Source organism: Serinus canaria, chromosome 1 (genome assembly GCF_022539315.1).
Source record: "Serinus canaria isolate serCan28SL12 chromosome 1, serCan2020, whole genome shotgun sequence".
NCBI lineage: Eukaryota > Metazoa > Chordata > Aves > Passeriformes > Fringillidae > Serinus > Serinus canaria.
The window spans coordinates 48759345-48780175 of NC_066313.1; the positions used below are offsets into that span (position 1 = coordinate 48759345).

Sequence of the window (20831 nt, forward strand, 5' to 3'; positions counted from 1 at the left end):
GCAAAATAATGGTTCTCCTAAAACTTTTTCTTTTGATTAAGTTTATTAAATCATCATTTTACTTTGTTAAATTAAGAAAAAGAAGTTCTTTTCTGAGATGTTTATCTGATTTCTTATGGATTATAGCTGTAAAATTATACAACATTTTTCAGAGAATTTTGACAAAGAAGTTGTATTATTTCATGAGGTCTCCTGTTTTTGTAGACAGAGGGTACCCACTTTTATTTTTCTTTTAGTTTAACAGAGGATGTGCTTAACAAGGAAAATAATTTTGCTTACAGTAGGTAATATGCTTGTAAAGAATGTAGAAGAATTAAATGAAAATTACATTTTTAAACCATTTAAATTAGAAAACATTATTTTGATCAAATCTTCCGGGGAAAAAGTTATGAAAGCATAAATTGCTATGAAAAATGCATGATTTTTTTCTTTTTCATTTTCATTATTTAATAGAAGTTTTCAAATGTTTTTATTTTCATACTGTATTTCCTAAAAGCAAGAGTGTATGTTAATGTCATGGTACCTGTTTCATATGTGATGTTATACTAGTCAAAACATAAAACAAATTATTTTTTGCTTGAAATTCAATGATCATTTGCTAGACCAAGCTTTGTGTCAATTAAATTTTGAGATATTTCTACATTTGAATAAGAAAATTATCATGCACATTTATCATGGAATGCATTTTACTTCATTTTAGCCCCCTATAGAAATGCTCCTAGTCTAAGCCATTCTGTCTGCTTCTTTTTGCAGCCAGTTAAGAAATACAGAGATGACCCCCAATTCATTCCATCTTGGAGTTTATTGTACTGAGGCATCATGGCAGTGTTGTGCAATCTTACTAAGTGCCCATTGTACTGAGATAGCATGATGTAACAAAATATGAGTTAAAAACAAAAGCTTCCTAAACCATTCTTTCTAGGTTAGGTATTTTCCAAAAGGGAATTTTACTGAAATTTTCCTTTATCTAAAATTATAAAATGGCTTTTTGGGCTTTGGATGTTTTGTTTCCTCTTTGTTGGAATGGCAGCAAACCACATTCTGAAACAGAATTAAGGCTCCAAACCAGAAATCTGAGTTTAAACCAGAAATCTGAGTTAAACCAGAGTATTGTTTCAACCACTTTCTTTTCCCTTTTTTTCGAATATAATCTTTTATGTCCTAATTCTAACCCTAAATTTTATTTCATTGTAGTGTTTCTAAGTTTACAATTTATTATCTCTAGAATCTGTTGCAATTGCATTGTTGTTACTCATGTTTTGTTACTAACACATCCTTTGCGATTCTGGTCAGTCAAACACTGACAATTTATGTATCTGTTTAGTAAATTCCTTCAGTTCTTCATTCAATGCCATTGGAGTCACTAAAAAGAACCAAGTATATAACTTTAGGAAACTGTATTATTTCATTTAGCTGTATTGTCCTACTATTGCGCATTATCAAATCTATCCATTTGGATAAATTTGCCAAATTTCTCTCTCATTATTTTAAATTTATATTTTATGTTAAACCAATTCAGTAATTTTAAAAATTCTACTTATCTTTAGTTTTACTTTGTAGAGATTTGAGTTACTGCCACTTCCATTGTTATTTTTGAGAAGTATGTGGCTTTTTTCCCCTCTGTTTTTTTTCCTGTTTATAACTTTATGCATGGTTAGTACTATTTCCCTACAATTGCTGCTTCTTGGTAGAAGTTTGCTACTATTTAATAATACTGCAGCCATTCCAAAGTGAACAACTCATTCTGAAGAACTAAGCTTTTATAAAAAGTCTAGGCAATCAGTAAACTGTTAATCCTCATTTGTTTGTGTATTCATTATGAGTTTTCCTTCAGACTCTATGCAATACACTAAAATCCATAATCCAGGGATTTTAGTGACATAGAAGTTTGTGGTTTAAGTAGTACCATAGCGAAAATTAACATCTCTATTGTCACAGCCTCCCTTTCACATCTACTGACATTACTCTCCTTTCTAACATCTCATCTATCTGAAGAATAATTCAAATTGAGAGATTTTTGTTTTCAGCATTTGATGTGTCCTCAGTTTTCTCACTGAAATTAAGACACAGAAGTTTTTGGCAGTTGGAAATCTTCATTAAGAATATGTATTAAATACTCCCTTTTCCAGTGCCTTAAGAAGAAAATAAAAGCCCCATAAATCACTTTCTCTTTTCTGAAAAGCGTGTTACCCTTTAAAACAGTTCTTAGAAATTCTTCTCCATAAATTTGGTAGATCTTTAATCATTAGTCATCTTCTGATAGTTTTTTCTCTCTTTCATTTCATTCTCTGTTGTCTCAGCTTTGTCCTTCATTATTAATGCAAGACCATTAGTAACACGATCAGAGGAGAGAAACTGTTAGCAGTTCTCTTTTTGCTTCTCAGAGGTGACTCCTCTGCTCCTATTCTGATGATCAGTAGTAGTGTTTGCTGTTAGTTTGTGTTTCTCTATGCTCTATTTCATCCTTATTTCAAAGTCCAAGTGGAAATCCTTCACCTCTTTTGCCATCTTTTCCAATTTTCATGACATTAGGTGTTTCTCAGATTCATTACATCTGTATTCCTTGTGTTAATATTTCCAGGTTTTAATATTATTTACATTTATTTTACTGTATGTATTGCAACACCACTTCTGAACCTTATTTGCTCCTTTGTTGTCACAGAAGGCTTCTGTTACTTGGATCTTCTGGCAAATAGTTTTATATATTGGCTCTAACCATTAAAAATATTGCATAAGTGTTTTTGTATTTTTTGTATTTCAAGTTTTCTTTTACTTTCCTTTTTTTTAAATGTCATTCACTTTCTGTTCTTCATATTACATTAGTGGAATTCTTTATGCTTTCCAAATATCCTTTTTTTTCCCTTATTTCTCAAAACACAGTCATAATTCCACACTGTGAAAATAATTTTTCTTTTTTAAAATATAAAAGCAACCAGGACTAATTGTTGCAATTATAGACCATCAATTCTTTGTATTTTCTAGTATTTTCCCATTATTACAAAGACTAAGGATTCTCTGAGATCCTTCCAATTCTGTGACCCACCTCTCTTTCAAAACAACTTTTCCCCCTTCCCCCATGTCTGCAGGCTTGTTCCTCTTCGTTAATATATTCAAACTTAATCTCTTCCATCTGGCAGCCCATCCTTTGGGCTGCAGTCTGAGGATCTTTTATGTGTACTGCTGCTCTCCACAGTTCATTTTTGTCACTAGTTGCTGTAGCTGTAGGTGACATGTAGCAAACTGCACCTTGTTCCCAAACAGGGACTGGGTTTCACAGCCATGCAGCTGTTGTCACAGATGCTGAATGCACACAGGATGGACACAGACTTACAGTTTAGGACAGCTAGTATTCATAAGTCCAAGGAAAAACCCTTCCCATGCTCTTCATTGCAGCTATGGCCATAAGAATTAACAGAAAATCTTTACAAGAGTTGTCTTTTAAATGTTCAAGCTTTGGAGATGTGAAAAGGCAGGGAGGACTTTGCTGTGCAGGCTGACTTGACATTCCTCTTAATTGTTTTTCTGGCAAAGCATGCCACAGTTTCTCCTCTGAGAGGATAATTGAGCTATCTGAAACACTTTAGTCTGTCTCAATAATCTTTGTCCTGTATACATGGAAGATGGGTGTGGTATGGCAGTAAAGAATATAATGAAGAATTCTGGGCAGATCTGAGTTTTAGAGCAATCTGCACTTGAGAGACTTCAAAGCTGTTTGCTCCAGCTTATCAAAGTCCATCTTGGCTACCCAGGGCATAATAACACCAGTTTGCCTTTCCATCCCATGCTGGCCAAGAAAAGTGTATTTGAAGTAGGAGAACATACACATCAAGCTGTCAAGTGGGTACCAGTGATGACAGTGGCAGCGAAACAAAATTTTATATCCTTCAGTATATAGTACAATAGGGCTTGTTCCATTAAAACATGTATTTTCTTTGTCTCTATTAACTATATGAAGTACTGCACATCAGAAATTTGGGATTAAGTTACAATAGTATACTATTCCAATTTTTTTTTTTAATTTTTTTTGTAGTATTACTAGTTTCATGCCATTTCTTAACTTGATGAGAAAGGTTTATATTGGATTATATTGGATTATACTGTAGTTTGTAAGGAAATTATCTCTGACAGTTAAACTCATCATGTGGATTTCTTTGGGTCCTGTGTTTTAGGATGCATTTAAAATAGCTGTTCAGTTGGAAGGATATAGATATGTATTTCTCTTAAAACTCTTTATAAATAGCTCATATATGATGCTACAAACTTTTAGTTCTTAAAAATATTCATTACATTGTGCTTAATATGCACTTCTTTATTCAAACAAACTGATTCAAAATGTCACTTGACTGGTATAAGATATGGAGGAATGAGAAATTACATGTAATCTAGTTGGCTGTGGAAATAAGGATTATTATTAATATGCATTATAAGGAAAAGTAAAGCCTATTGAAATATTTTCCTTGTCACAAAAAATAAATTACTAAAATTACTTGATTTAGTCAAGTCACTTTAAAAAATGCCTTGTAGCAGAAAGAGTTTAGGGCGATTTGCAGACATGCTCTCTTCTAGGACTGACTTGTGCCTGGTACATCATTAGTTTCTACTTCATTTACAGCCATAATTTAGAACTACCTAACAGTTACCTAAATTCCTCAAAAATGTTAAAGCCTGAGTGATATCCACAGAATAGAAAATAAGTATTTCTAAAGTACTGTAATCTGTGAGCTAGGCAATTTAACACTGATTCAGTCCATAATGCTTGACTTAAAGCAGTTTAAATTCTAAATTTTAGGCTGGAACTGATGCCACAGTATTCTACTTGGTAGTATTTTTAATCTACCCTAGAGATGTAATAATACAACATTTAAGGGAAATCACAAAATTTTTTCATCACCTGTTATTCAGGTGATGAAGCTCAATCATTCAAGACTTTCTGTAAGTATAGGCATATCATCTTTTGAAGTGTCTGCTTTCTTTCAAACAACAGGGTAGAAAAAGTATTTTGTTTTTTGTTGATGATGTTGCTCTGAGTCAAAAATCAATCTTCAATCAACTAGTTAGGATTCAGAAACCTTTTCTTTAGGGTTGAGATACCAACTTCCAGTACCTGGAAGCATGTAACAACATTGTAGAATAGGCATCTGTAGAAAACCATAACAAGAAACTTCAGTTCTGTTTTTAAAAGTCATATAGTTTGTGAATAGAAATGATGCTTCTGCTCTTTTTTCTCAAAAATTTAAATTTTGCACCACTATTACGTATTTCAAACTTCAATCCCTGGTGAACTCGTAATGGTTTTTTGGATCTGCAAAATAGACTTAATCCTCTGAAAATTTCATTACTTTCTTACTTAACACTTCATTAAAATAGTGGCTGTAAAATCTGTTTTATGTTAAATTGAAAAGGTTCAGTAATCTTCAGACTAATTAATCAAAGTAATGAATTATCAGATTAAAACCAGAACAAATTAAAATTTAGTTTTTTAGTCTGTGAATATTTCTTGATTTTATGAAGTATTTTGTTATTACAAAGATCATTCTATCAACATTAGTGGTTTTCTTATTGCTGACAATACACATAATTTCAGAGATTTTTTTTTAAAAGGTTTTCATTAATGTTTTTACTTCTGTCCTCTCATGACTTACTCTGAAATGGAATTAGAAAGGGAAGGTTTTTTGCCTTTCAAAGAAACCCACTGAAGTTGCCTCCTCGCTGCTTGTAAATAAGTAAAATGCCTGTTCTGCAAGGCAGCCATTGAAGTAGGACCTTCATGCAGACTTCAGAAGCATGTGGTGAAAATGCCATTCAGAATGCAATGAACAGCAGCATTGACAAAAAATTATGGTGTGTTGCTGCTGAAAATTTGTTAGTGGCTAGAAGGTAGGATGCTAGATCCACTCCCCATGGTGCCCTGCCCTCTGGACCTGATCCAGGTCTCATGACAGCAGTTAGTAAAGTTGGACAATAACTAATGAAAGCATGAAAAAAAGTGCTTAAGTGGACTGTAAAGAGTGAAAATGTCTGTCCTACATTAGTATATTTCTACTTTTCCTCTGGTAATGGCTACCAGCACATAGCTGTCAAAATGAAGACAACATACAAAACAGTGGCTAAAGAAATAACTAGAAAAATCCAGCGAAGACGTGTACCATACTCATGAGTTGTAAACTTTTTTCTCTCTTTTTTTTTTTTTTTTTTCTTTTTTCTCTTTGTCTTTTGGTCACACATGTCCAGGACATTACAGATAGATTGAAAATGACTGGTTTAGAGCAGTCAACTATAGGTTCCCTAGTTAGGGTCTGCAAGGTCATGGCCTGCAGAATAATTTTAAACCTATAGTGTGTTCAATTATGAGTTTGATAATAAGGATGCATCCACAAACATTTTGCATTCTTCCTAGTGATCCAAAAAGCTTTTAAAATGTTGGCTTAGAATGCAGCTTTGGCCTAATAGCTTATAAAAGAGATGTGGGAGTTTTCTGTTGATATGGTCTAGAAGTTGTCTGAAAGTGGAGCTCGTCAGCTCTTTAGAAACAAAGCTGAATACCAGATGATTATATATGTGTACTTTTTGGCTTTAATATAGATTAACAATGGCTTATATCATTCTCCAGGAGTTTAATATTCTTTTGAATGTAAAAAGGCAATGTTACACTAAGATGGCCATGGTTGTTAATGGCTTGTATTAGCTGGGAGCTATAAAATCATCCTAGTACTCTGTTAGTGCTGGAATAATAATTTACCAAGACAATTACCACATGGTGGAACTTTTTTGCTGCTCTAATTCAGTGTTATTAATAATGAATAAAATTGCAATTTTCTCAGGTTGCTAGGGGCAGTGGGGAATTATTTCAATGAATATTTCAGCACATTAGTTTAATCATAGTTCCACAAAATTCAAGTGGGCAATATTTTATACTTTTAAGTTCGGTCTGCTAAGGGACCATAGTCATTAAATTGCAAACTATTTGCACTGAGGTCCATTCTATGATTTACAAGCCTTGTTAAAAACACTGTAAAAGAAAGCAAGCTGTGCCATTAATACTTGTAATTTGATGCTGCATTTGTTAATGGGCTCAGTGTGATTAATGTTTTTAGCAGCAGGCAGAACACTTTGAGACAGGCGGTGCTGAGGTTTATAATACATAAAGGCATGTAAAGAAACGCTAGAATATTGTAAGTTTTAGTAATACATGTTTTTACAAGATTGTATTCCAGAAATGGGAAAGCAGCAGTGCAATTAGACTATAATGTATGTAAATACAGTTCAAGCTGAGGTAGGTGCTGATGTGTGTGTTCTTTATGTTCCAGCCAACTGCATGACTTCTGGCGCTTGGATTACTGGGAAGATGATTTGCGCCGACGGAGGAGATTTGTTCGCAATGCTTTTGGGTCTACTCATGCTGATGCTCTCCTAAAAGCTGCTGTGGAATATGGTCAGTATTACCTCAGCTTAAAAATGTAGTTTGTGATGCTTTCTTGATGTCCATGAATGCTTCAGAATCGTGTCCCTTGTTTCTCAAGGACAGTGCTGAGAATTCCTAGGACAACATATTCTTAGAAAAGGAATTCTTTCAATTCTTACACTTTAATGAACCAGAAGGCTTGAGCTTGTGAGCTGTTAAATTCACTGATCCCCAAGGGATTCACATTATACTCCTCTAGCATTCCCAGACACTAATTTTGAGACTGGTAAAAGCAACTGAACATGTCTCTCTGGAGTGACTGAATGAAATAGGTCATCAAACTAATGCATCATAATAGTTCCATTGGAGACATTTTCTGAATGAGGAATTTAAAAATATCAGAAATTTTATTCTGGCATGCAAATTTCAGCCAGAAGTATTTTTTCTGCAAATTGTGAAATGCATTAGAACTTGCTAACAATAATAATTTTTAGGGGTAACTTGTGATTCAGTAGTGAACTGAATGCATAGAAGCTTCAGTTTTAGAAACTGAAGAATTAGATAATGTTTGATTTTCATGGAGATGTAGCTGGAGTATAAAAAAAGGAATGAGGACGCATTTGCAAATTCCTCTATAACATGTAAAAGTTTCGTGTTTGTGACCTCTGTACAGCAGACTGAACCTGAACACACCAAAAAGCTAAAGCAAATTTTTTTATTGGGTTTAAGCTGGGATACCTCTCTAGCATATCAAAGACAGAGTTTTTTAAAGAGTATTGTGATGGTTTTCTGGTTGTTGTTTGGTTTTTGTTGTTGTTTTAGCGCTAAAAAGAAAATACAATGATTCTTTAGCATTTAGGAGTAAAAAATTGAAGTAATCATTCAAAAGCAAGTTGAACCTTTAATCTGATGTTTAGCCAAAGGTTAAGGTTGCCAAAGTTCTGAATATGACAGATATAAAGCTAACTCTGTATATGACCTACACTTTTTACCAACTTTGCGGTTGTATGAGGCAAATAGCTGGGATCCAAACAGGTTAGACATATGAATTAACATCTGTGTGTGCAGTTATACTAGGAGTTGTAACTTAATCGTTACTTAAAGGTGAGGAATATCATGTCCAGGACTTCAAGTCATAAACTTTCCTTAAGCTCGATTAAAGAAGACATTTCCCCCATTTGTATATGGTATTTCATATTCGGCAAAGGGTTATTTCCTCCATGTTCTTCCAAAACATCAGGATAGAGATTTTATGAGAGTTGGGTACAAAATTGTGCTAATTGCTGTGTTGCTTTTGAAAGGCAAATAGTCACTAAAACCACAGACTTTATATTTCTATAACACCTGTTAGTGCATTCCTCATGCAGGAAAATTAAAACTCATGTTTGTGCACAGATGGTGCACATCAAACTTAGTGGTTGCATAAAAATTAACAATGGACTGAAGTTTTCAGAACTTAAAAAAATAATTCAAGCTTTTCATTTATGTATTAAAATTAACATGGAATTTTAAACCAACATGCATTAAAGTATTCATGGATTCTATCTAGATGTATTTACTTTTCAGAGGCTTAAGCCTTTGATTTTAATACTGAAACTTTTAGCTGACCCTCCTCTGTAAGAAAACATCCTTAACACTGATGTTATTTTTATGCCTCTTGGTGTTACTAATGAGTTGAATAATTTATGAGGTTGTCATGTGAAAAGGATTTGGTGCAGTTTGATGTACTTCTAGCCTCTGGTGCTGGAATGTGATTAATAAAGAGCTAGAGGCAGATTTTTTTTCCATAGGGCTTAACTTTCATTGTACTTGTTTTTTTATTGGCTTTGTTTTGATAATTTTGTTTGGAAGAGTTTGAGAGTAAAATTCCCCTAGCTTCCAAAATTGAGTATGACGTCGCACTACAGAAAGAATTTAAAGCATTTTTTAAAAAACTTAGACCACATAGTTTTCCAATAACAGATTTTATTTCCTGACCTCAGATACTTCGCTTGTGAGGAATAAAGTATTCATCAAAGGAAAATTTGTTGGGCTTTTGTTTCAATTTTTCATCTTGACTGATACCTCTAGTGCAAGTAAAGCTGTCTTGAGCATCAGAAAAATAGTGGGAACATCTGAAAAGTTTTTGTTATCTACAATGACTGTCCGTTATCATTTAGGATTCTGTGCATAAATATTGCAGTGGGGGAATGTTTAGTCAAAGCCTAAGTCAGCAAGCTCCTCAGTGTCTGCCATCAAAGGCATCAACTTAAATAGGTCTGATCAGGCATTGCAGAAGAAGGCAGCCAGCTTCAGCTGAGCAAAAATCACAGAGCAAAGATGACAAAATTAATCAGTCATTTCTTTGGCAGTAAATAATAAGATATGCTGAGGATTGCAGATGAGAGAATTATCAGATTCCTTGGAGATGTGCCTGCTTAACACCTGATTTATCTGAGCTTGTGCAGCCATCAAGATATGACCTTGACAGATAAAAAAGTGCTTTACTGCTACTCTAGTATTAAATCATATTTGATGTTGGATGTATAGATACTGTAATTATATTATATTTGCAGTAATTCAGGAAGGAGTCTTGGAAACAAAAAATATGTCTATGATCTATATGTTTGTTTTAGAGAAGTAAAACAAATGGTCAATTCTACCTAGAAGGCCTAAAAAGAGAAGTGTTAATTTTAGATGATAGTGACTTCTTCCTGTAGGAAACATTCAATGGTGTACTATTGGGAAACAATGTTTTCTCAAAAAAATTTCTGTCACAATGAAGTTTCTACTTAACTACAGTCTGTTAGTCAGCTCCTGTATGCATGTTTGCATTTCCATTTTTCATAAAATATATTATGTATATATATATATATATATATATATATATATATATATATATATAATATATATATGTATGTGTGTGGGCAAATGTCTACATATGAATATATGTTCAAAGTACCTGACAAGTAAAAAACATTGTAATGAGAAATTATATCATATTTCTATGCCTATATAAAACTATGTGAAAAATTACAGCAGATTCCTATGGCTATATACTTAGCTGTCCCTTGAGACTCTTTGCATCTCAGTCATAGCAGCATTTACAGGAGATTGACTAGAGAATTTTTCCTTTTGGATTTGTCTCCATCATTTCTAAGACTTTAATATTAGGTGTTAGATTAGTTTGTAATCTGTTAAATTTACTTTCATACTCAGATGTAAAAGGCAAGCATAATTAGTTCAACATTGTATTTGCAGTACTCTTTTGTTTTAGTTAAATTCTTACTTGAATCAAAATATAGATTCATTTCGCTCTTTTGAGTTGCTGAAGAGTTTCTACTTCCTGCAATATAAAATTGCAAGCTAAAATGGAATTTGAATTACCTGGACTTTTAGTAGAGTTTTAATTTTATAATGTCAATAACTTAAACAATTCTTATTCTAAGTTTAGATGGAATTTCAATGTAAATAAGTAAATTGTAACTGAAAATAAAGAAAAAAAAGAAAATATTTTATAAATTATTATACACCCTACTTTTCTTCCCCAAATTTTACTATGATGGATATGTGAAATATGCAGATATGACCCAATTCACAGAGATTCTGTACCTGTGGTGAAAGAACTGTCTCCTCTACTTAATCAACTTAACAATTTACAGTCATTGGAGATTAGCATAGAGGAGAAACTACTGTACCACCCTGCCAGTGAGATAGAATACTGGTCTACAAAGGTCAACCTAAAACAGTTCCTTTATCAAGATTTGGTCCATCAGCCTTTAAAGGTCCACAAACAATTTACCCATAGAGGGAGCACAAGAAAGGTTACATTATCTAATCTACACTGAAGTAAATGAGAATGTGCTCAGTGCCCACATTCTAAACATACATGTGTAAGCTGTTCAAATATATTTAGGGTATGTGTTCTAGAGTATTTACCCTGTTAAGCTGATTAGCAGGACAGATCCTAAATGCTTAGAATGAAAAAGAAAATAAAAAATTTAAAATGCCTTCATAATGTAATATGTTCAGGTTCTGAAATAAAGCCATAGATATATGTGCAATAATGCCACATATGGCTTTTGAACTTGTGTGTGTTTGGATATCTAATTAGCAACCTTATTCCAAGGGCAGTTCTAGCCAAAGCAGACTCTGGCTCCTTCTGGGTCTTGTCATTAGTGCTCCAAGTTTCACTAAATACTATGTTTACTCATCACTAGAAATACATTTCTTATTGCACAAACACAACTTAAAACCATCAGGTTTGGCAGTCTGGAATGTTGAAATCTGAAATCTGTTTTTGTGACACCAGATGAATTTTGATGGACCTTCAAAGAATGGCAGGAAGGACCAGATTATTTAACAAGCAAGAGCTACCTTAGAAGCAAGGCTGTGTGTGTTCCTGCTATGAAACTGAGGGTCTGAGGTCCACAGGAATTCAAACAAGGGACTGTCTTCAGAATGGAACATCTGGCTGTCCCAGGGACCCTAAAGAAAGGTTCAATTTTTTCAGGGTCCTCAATGAAATACCCCAAGATGAAATTTCAGAAACCACAGCTCTAGAGCAACCCCAAGGTGCTTCTTTGGAGAAGTCCAAAGCAGTTGATTTCCACAGCTCCTGAGTTCCATCTCATGAGTTGCTGGGCTCCCTGCCTTCTGCTGGCAGTGTTAGAGCAAGGTAGAGGGAAGAGTGTCCAGGGAAACTGGCAAGAAGCTATGCACAAAATGCTCTTCTAGAAAGCTAAGCTAGTGTCTTAGAAATTTACCTGACATTTCCAAGTAATATGACATATGAAGAAATCAGAATATCCCATGAACCAGAGATGCTCAATTTCATCATCACTGTTCAGAAGCTTTGCTGTAAAATCAAGTGCCCTATTCTAGGAAGTCTGAATGTGCACCTAAAAACGAGTCTTCATTTCCATTCTGCATTTCAGGTCCTACACTTTGATATATTAGATTGCTGATACTAATGACATTGCTAAAAACATAAAGGTGTCTTTCACTGGTGAAAATCCTACCCCTTTTTTACAATAAATTCAAGACTCTCTGTCAAAGTTGCTGCATAAATCAGATGTATTTAAAAGAGTTATATTACTTTTTCTCAACTTCATAAAGTTCTCAGACTTCATTATTCTTTACCTTATCACGTTTCTGTGCATATTCAAAATGCCTAGTGTGTTTCCAGAACAGTTTCAACAGCACTGGTTTCAGAACCAGCCATAAGGAAATCTGTATTTTTTTCAGTAACTGGTTCAAAAATGAAAGCAAGTTGAAGTCAACTGATAGTGAATCATCACTTATCAGAGTTTTGCTAGCAGGTCAACTAGATGGAAAAAACCCAGTTATTTGCCTAGGTGTATAGCAGTGAAAACATTACATATGTAGCATGTAAGAGATTGAAGGTCGAATTATGCCTCTGGCTTTGTCTATGAAATATTGTTTTCTTATACTTTATCTGTATGAACAGCTTTTTTGAGCTTTATAGATCCTTTTTTTTTGTTTTCTCACATTTTCTTTTACTTCTAAACTGAACTAGACATCTGTTGGTTGCCTGTAACAGGATAAAAGGCAACAGGAACAAGCTATTTTTTACTGTCATGGTGGTCAAACAATGGACAGGTTGTCCAGAGAAGCTGTGTGGTTTCCATCCTTTGAAATACTTAAAACCAAGAAGTATTTATACACAACTGTGTGGCCCCCTTGAGTCTTCCCTCCTCAAGAGAAACAAAGAATATCTACAGAATATCTGGATGAATTTAGTAGTAAAAGAAGATCTCCATCTCTCTTGTACTGGGGAGACCAGAACTGGATGCAGAAATCCAGGTGTGACCTCACCAAGGCTAAGCAGAGGAGGAGGATTACATTCCCCAACCTACTGGCAATATTTTTGCCTATTGCAGCGCAGGATAACATTTGCTATTGCTGCAGGGACACATTGACTGCTCATGTTCAAGCTGGCGTCCCTCAGCAACCCCAGCTCCATTTTTCAGGGCTTCTTTCCAGCTGTGTGACTCCCAGCAGGTACTGCAGCCTGGGCTTGTTCCTCCCCTGATGCAGGAGTCAGCACTTCTTGTTGAACTTCGTGAGGCTCCTGTTATCCCATTTCACCAGCCTGCTGAGGCCCCCTGGCATACCAGTCACTCTTCCCAGTTTCTTGTCATGTGCAAACTCGGCCTCATCTTTAGTGAAGATGTGAACAGGTATAAAATGCTTCTAATATCAATTTGCTTGTGTTCTGTATAATAGTTATTATTGCTGAAATTGAGTTTATTGTAACTGCATAAGCCAAGACAATATTTTGATTGTCTTTTTTCCTCCCTCAGTTAATGCACTACCTAAAAATTAGCCACGTACACTACTACAATTTCATAAAATATGTAGTTCTGGGGAAATAGAGGGTGACCCTTAGCTAAGATAATTCCCCAAACTTAAATTTATTTAAGTAATGCTTTAAGTAAGAATACATTAGAGCAACTGAAGAGCAAAAGCCCTTTTCTAAAAAGAAACCTTGTTCCCTCACCCCATTCATTCACACAATTTTAGTCTGTAACTAAAGACAAGGTGACCATTAATTGTGAGCAGTTTTAAGAAATAGGATTGACTTTGTGGGCTGTAAAACAGCACATACTTGGCATTCAGTGGTGAGCATTTTAAGAATATGTGTACAGTCATTAAATTAACCTGTAACAATTCTTCCATGTGCCAAGTGAGTCCTAAATGGGATCATGCTGCCATGTGAAACAAGCATGTAAACATTTCTGCTTCAGTTGAAGCACCTAAAATAATACTTCTCCTGTTACAAACTTCCTTTCAGTACATGAACTAACTTCCACATTGATTGTGAAATCTCAGTGTACTCTGAATGAGTTTATGTCTGAATCCTGTGCATAAAGGAGTCACAAAAATCTTTTTTTTATGCACAGCAATTTAAAATTTTCATCTCTAGCCTTATAATTGTAGCCCAACAGTGCCATCCACTGCTTCACCAAATAAACTCCCAAACATTTCATCCTCACAGGATTTTAGGGAAAATATTACATGATAGTTTTGTTCTCTTAATATTTATATGGTAATTGCAAGATACAGTTTAGTCTAAAGAAATTCTAGGAAAAAGCTTACCTTGGGTACTAATTGAAGGATCTGCAAAACAAAATCTTAGTAGTGAGAATAATTAAATCTAAAATATTATAAAATACTAGATTTAACTTGGTCTTCTTTATAACATTTCCCACCCCACTCCTCCCAATGATAAATATGTTCTTATTAAATAGATACCATAAATGTATCTAACATTATGGTGATTCTTTTTCTTAAAACCCACTGTAATGTAATGAAAGGCACCTTCAAGATGTAAATGGTAATAGAAGTTGCTTAGGTGAAGTACTGAACACTGCTGAGTTGAATTTTACTGGGCACTCAGTGTCTGAGCTTCTGCTCCCTGACTAGGTCATAGAAATGAGTTGCAATTGCATCCTATCAGTACTTGCAGTCTCTCAATATCTTCTGCCTGTTGTATGTTATTTCTAGCATATTCATAGGAATTTTTATGGCAGCTTTACTATAAGTTGTAAGCACAGATTCATTAAACAGTCATTTTTTTTTGTCATTATTTCCTTAACTCTTGAATGCCAGAATCTCTCTTTTGACTCTAATTCAAGTTTTTCACAGAGCTAGATAGGATGTGAAAACTTTTCCCTCTAAACCTCTCTGGTTCCAAATGCCTTTCCTCTGAGATTTTTATGTTATCCAGCATGACCTGGGTTTTAGCTGCTGTTATTGGTCTGAGCTAATAGATTTTACTGCAGAACTTGCTGGCTTTTTACCAGCAGTTAACATAACTACCTCTTTCTTCATCTGAAAGTATCTGACCCCAGAATGTTCTTGAAGCCATGAAATTGGCTTGCAAAACCATTCCTAAGATCTAAAAATTGGAGCCATTGTCATTCTTGGAATTCTAGCTGCATTTTTCTCCCTTCCACAGTTAAATTTTCATGTACAAAGAATACACAATATCTGCCTGTTCTGCAAAATGAAAGTAAATTATTTACCAAACTCAGTAAATTGCTATGATGAGAAATGTTTTCAAACTCATGTGAACATTGCATTTGTCCTAGTTATTCATTTCCATATCTATTTGACAAAGAAATAGAAATTCTTGACCCATGAATATTTAGTGAATCTCATAGAAGCATTTCAGAAGAACATTCTGTCAGTGAAAGTCTAACAATTGTCCTTCAGAGTCCTTCAAAGCTGGGTGAATGTACATCTTGGGACTCAGGTTTTAACATGTGTTTTTCTAGTTTCCTATTTTCTGTGCTTTAAAACTCTGTATTAAAGAGTAACAGCACTTAAAAAAATCTCCTTTGGTAATAAATAAAACCACAAAATATTCCTTTCCTAAGTTTTCTCCACTCTTCCTATACTTAATGTCTTCACTGCAGGATCCCATTCTCCAAGCTGTATGTAAGTGGGAATATATGGCATTAGTGTTTTCTGAAGACCTGGCAAGGAGAGCATGTCAAGCACATGGCTGGAATGGAGGGGCATTATTTCAGCAGTGCTGCAACCTTTGCAGAAGGATATTTAGGAGATCACACTGTAGATCTAAAAAGACTTTTCTGTCCCACTCTTTCTGATGGTCAGTGAGAGACATGAGAGGCCTTTAGGCACTGGGCTCAGGATTTTGTGAGCCTCTGTGCTACTTCCAAGGGTTAAATCAACAGAAGAAGAGTCTAGGAATCTCTTCAGTATAGGTGATTCCTTGTCTTTCCCAAAGAAAAGGAAACTGGTATGTATAGATTTTGAAATTAATTTTCAGAGACAGTCTGTATTTTAAGCTGCCCGAGTATTTTTTAGTCATCTTTTTACACTGCACTACTTAACAGTTACTACATAAAATCTATTTCTATTATATCACATATAATAGAAATAGATTTTATGTAATAAAAGTTAAGTATTGCAATGTAAAAAGTAGTGCAATAAAATGTCTTGTAGACATTTTATGTATAGAGTAAGATTTGTACACAAGAAATGAAGATTTAGGTATGTATGCAATGGCCATTCCATATCCTTACAAATGGAGTGAATTCTTCAATACCACTTATTTTGTGTGTTTCATTATTTTATGGTGTTGATTTAGAAATACACACAAAAAGTACCAGTGTAATGAGACAAACTGGATTTTCTTATGAGTTTCAGTGTGGTGCAAGTTACAGGCAGGGATATGAGGATGCACCTTGTGAAAGAAAACAAAATACATTTTATGGAAGAAGTTCTCAAACACAATATTAACCAGCATGATAAGGAAAACCAGCATATTTTGCATGTTTCCAGTTGTTTAAATTTCTTTTTCACATCATGTGCATTACATAATGACATGATGTTTTTCTTATCTTTACAGTATGTATAAAGAGTACCTCTCCTGGTGTGTTTGCATAATACCCTGAACATCATCTACAATAGATCCACTTTCACTGCTGAAAGAACTATGCATAAAACTCAAAAAGTCTTTTTTGCCAAATAGCACAAGTCATTCAACCCTTTGCCCTTAAAAAGCTGATCACATTGTCTAAATATCATCTCAGGTCTCGTCTAAATTGAAGATAATGTTGCTAGTGCTTGCAAATTTAATATAAGCATAGAAATTTTGCAAATATCCCTGCAGTTGCATGCAAGATTTGTGCTCTCTTTTAATATTTGTGAAGCAGAATGGAAGATGTCACAGACCCCACGTGGCAGCTTAATGGAAAGTGAAATAAAATACTGCTCTCCTATTTTCTTTACTGCTGACTGCTTCTTAGATTTTTGTGGATTAGCTCTTCTTAATACACACTCAGGCCTTCTACCTGGGACAGTGATTACCATTTACCCATTTCAGTTATCTCATTGAGTTGTTTTAATGATAGAGCCTCAGAATCTCATGTCTTGTGTACCACTACTCTTTCATTCTTCATGTCCTGGTCTGCATGAAACAGAGATGTTCTATAACTGCAGCTATTTTTGCTTAAAAAAATAAATTAAAAAGTAATAATTTAAAAAAAAAGTATAGAGTAAAATTCTGTTCCAAATCAAGAAAATTGCAAAGCTTTGATTTTAATTTGATAAATAATTGCTATCTGGATAGATAACTTTGATATATTACAGCTATTGCTAGATTATTTCCAGTTTGGAGGAGTTTATGTATTTACAGCAGCCTGGCCCAAACATAAGGGCTGTCTGCTGCTACTAGAGTGTAGTCCCTTAGCAGCTCTAAGATTTAAACACAAATATCCCAGTGTTAGAGCCACAATGAAGCCTCACAAATGTGCATATCCTGTGGGTGCTGCCCTTTGTCTGGTGTTGCTATAGGCAGTGATCTATGCTGAAATAGTAGCAATTCTTCCCACCAGTTACTTTAGATGCTGAGGGAAAATATGCAAACCAGTTCTGCAGATGTGGTGGTCTATGTGAGGAAAAAATTACATTTGAACACATTATAGCCACAGTGCAGCACACTGAACCAGTGGGTATCTAGAAAGTAAATCTAGATGTTCTAATGACATTTTTATATTGACAAATTTATTATTTATATATAACATTGACAATCCTTTAAAGAAACATTATGTATATGTGACATTTTTTCATATTTAGATTTTATCTGTGTAACAACTGTATAAGATATTTTTTCTGTATGCCTCTGAAGAGTTTCACTTGAAAAGATTACCATTCCAGAAAGATAATGTAATTTCAGATATGTTGGCAAATGGGTCTCTCAAAGCACTGATCATGAGCTGTTGAAACTTTCTTCTGTAAATAAGTAGTTTTGATGGAAATTGTAATCGTTGTGTACCTGCTGGAATTATGGTAGCTACACACATTCATTACCTATATTAGATTTTTTTTTCTGTCTTATTATGTCTCTGTACAGTGTCTGTTTCCAAAGAGCCAATCTTTTTAGGATCTGAGAGCAAAAGCTTAAGTGATGAGGGGCAAAATTGCCTTCTAGCAAAGGCATAATCACTCATGGCCACAGAAAGGGAGAACTAAAAACTTGCAGATGTGTAGTATACATTTTCTTTTAAAAATATTCAGGTTTGGACCAGTCACACAGTTTGGAGACTCTAATTTTTAAATATTAAGTAAGGATTAGAAATGTTGGGGTAGAATACCCTGTCTGGGAGGTAAGATCACATTTCATAGAATAATAGAGTGGCTTGAGTAAAAAGGGATCTTAAGGATAATGTAGTTCCAAACCCTTGTCATAGAGAGGGTTGCCACTTTCTTTTTATGGAATAATTTCATGAAATGCCATGCCATTTCTTCCATGTCACTGCATTATCAAGTGTTTGTATTTTCAAAGAGCTTTTCATTTCTTTCCAAGGTTTTATCATTGTTAGCCTTTCCAATGATTTTTTTTATTTTTTTGGTTTTGTGAAGAGGAAGCAAAATTAAGGCCAGCATATGTGGGTGCAGTTCCTCAGTATGGAGTGTGCCAGTTTAGAAGTCTGACAGCATTGATCCTGGCTTTAAGGTCTGCAAGCAGATAGTCAGAACATGGTTATTTCCTAGGGAATGTTGCTTAGGAACTAATCTAAAACTTTCCAGACATAATCCAGGCCTCAACATTAGGACGTGGCATAGGCATGTTTTTCACTTTTATGTCATCTTAAAAAGGTTTTATCAGATGCTATGTCAAAAGCATAGAATGCCATGTTTAGCAAATTTATTCCATTGTTTCATTATCATGTCATACATATTGAAATTCAATCACCTTTTCTTTCTTGCCTTATTAATTAAATTCTCCTCTTTGAATAGTTTGGTTTCCCTCTTCAGTGGCCTGTCTTAAGGAATCTTTGCTTATATGTGAATATCTTGAATCAAGAATAAATGAAATTCCTTTTTGCTGTCAAAACCAAATTGTGAAAACACATTGCATGGCTTTGAAAATCAGTACACTCTATTAGCAGACCTGTCAATATAAAAAGTGCATTCCATTTCCACCTCTTGCTCTAATAACCTTTTCTATGTTACTCAGAGGCAGTTCACATAATCAGAGTATATTGTCAGCTTACTGGAGTTGGGGAAGCATGAAATGAAAATCGCCTTAATATTGATCCAATTCTCTTACTTGCAAGTGTCCTTGATGTCCTTTCCACTGAGAAATAACTGTTGGTGTGATGCAGATATTTTCCTCTCAGCTATTACTGTACTTTTTTTAAATGGCTAGAAACACACCTAGAAAAATTTTATTGCTCTTAATTATTTTTCTTGTTTATCTTTGCCTGTTGAAAATATTCACAGAAGAATTTGGTTTCTTTCTGCAATTTATCAAACTAAAATATATGCCAAAAGGCTGCTCTTCAAACTATTGGGGATTTGTAAACGTTGTCAGTCATGAAATATGAGTCCATTCCTCTGTGTACAAGTTACAGTGGCAAACTACATCTTCATCCAAATATAAACATTTGAGTGTTGTTAGTTCCCATTTGAAGGACTCCCTCTGGTTCCAGTCAGAATGGGGACTGCTTTTCAGGAGCCTGAAATGCATTGGAACATTTGCTGGACTGGGAATATCTGACTCTGTCATCCGCTGTCTGTTTATGGTCAGGGCTGAATCAGTACAGGATCCCTCTCATATGCTCAGAAATCCTGAAATCTCAAAGACATATAAAGACAATCTTGACAACTGCTAAAAATAAAATAAATTTCATGCCCTCTCTAAATCTCAGTTTTTGTGTCTGGGAACCAAAAAAAAAAAAAAAAAAAAAAGCATAATGTGGTACTTTAACCTTTATTTTTATGAGGAACCCTTTTTATTAATATAAAACACTTTGACTACAAGTATTTATTTTCTAAAAAGCCCTCAGCCTCATCTGAGAAACATGTTTGTTTTGGCCTTGCCTCTATTCTCAATCTCCTCATTGGAACAGTCTCATTTTACAGTGCAAAGCATCTGAGCATACAAAAAGAAAAACATATAAAGCAGTTAGGTATTTGTTTACCATTTGGTCAGATATTAGGTATAAAAATTAGAGAAAAATGGATGGAATGTCTATGATTAAATTTTCAGGTATTTTTCCATTAGAGAAAACAAAAATGTGATTTGGTTTTACTTTTGGTGGAAGTAATTTCCGATACAAATACATGCAAATTTTAATTTCTATGAATTTTCATAGTTTTTATTCCTCATTTCTTCAAAGATCCCTAATAATGAAAATGTGATTTAGCTTTCTCTGGTTTTTATTAAATCTATTTAAACCAGCCCTCCTTTATCAACAATCACTTCTCTGATTCTCTGGGGAAACTAAATTATATGCCAGTCAAAGCTGCCCATTCCAGAAACACATTGCAATTTAAATAACAACCCCAGCAGGCACAGGTGGGGACAGCTTGTTGGGGTTGGCTGTGATGTGCCAGCACTGGGCTGCGAGGCAAAGCCAAAAGTTGGGTCCCTTGAGCCGAGCTAGGG

General features: G+C 34.5%; 1 protein-coding gene across 1 annotated transcript in view; it reads left to right on the forward strand.

Annotated features, from left to right (window-relative positions):
* The window catches only part of NBEA (neurobeachin), a 453025-nt gene that overhangs the window by 265038 nt on the left and 167156 nt on the right, over positions 1-20831 (forward strand). The window contains exon 39 of the mRNA XM_050977434.1: positions 7308-7432. Coding sequence (XP_050833391.1) covers positions 7308-7432 — 125 coding nt within the window. The remainder of the gene's footprint in view (positions 1-7307; positions 7433-20831) is intronic.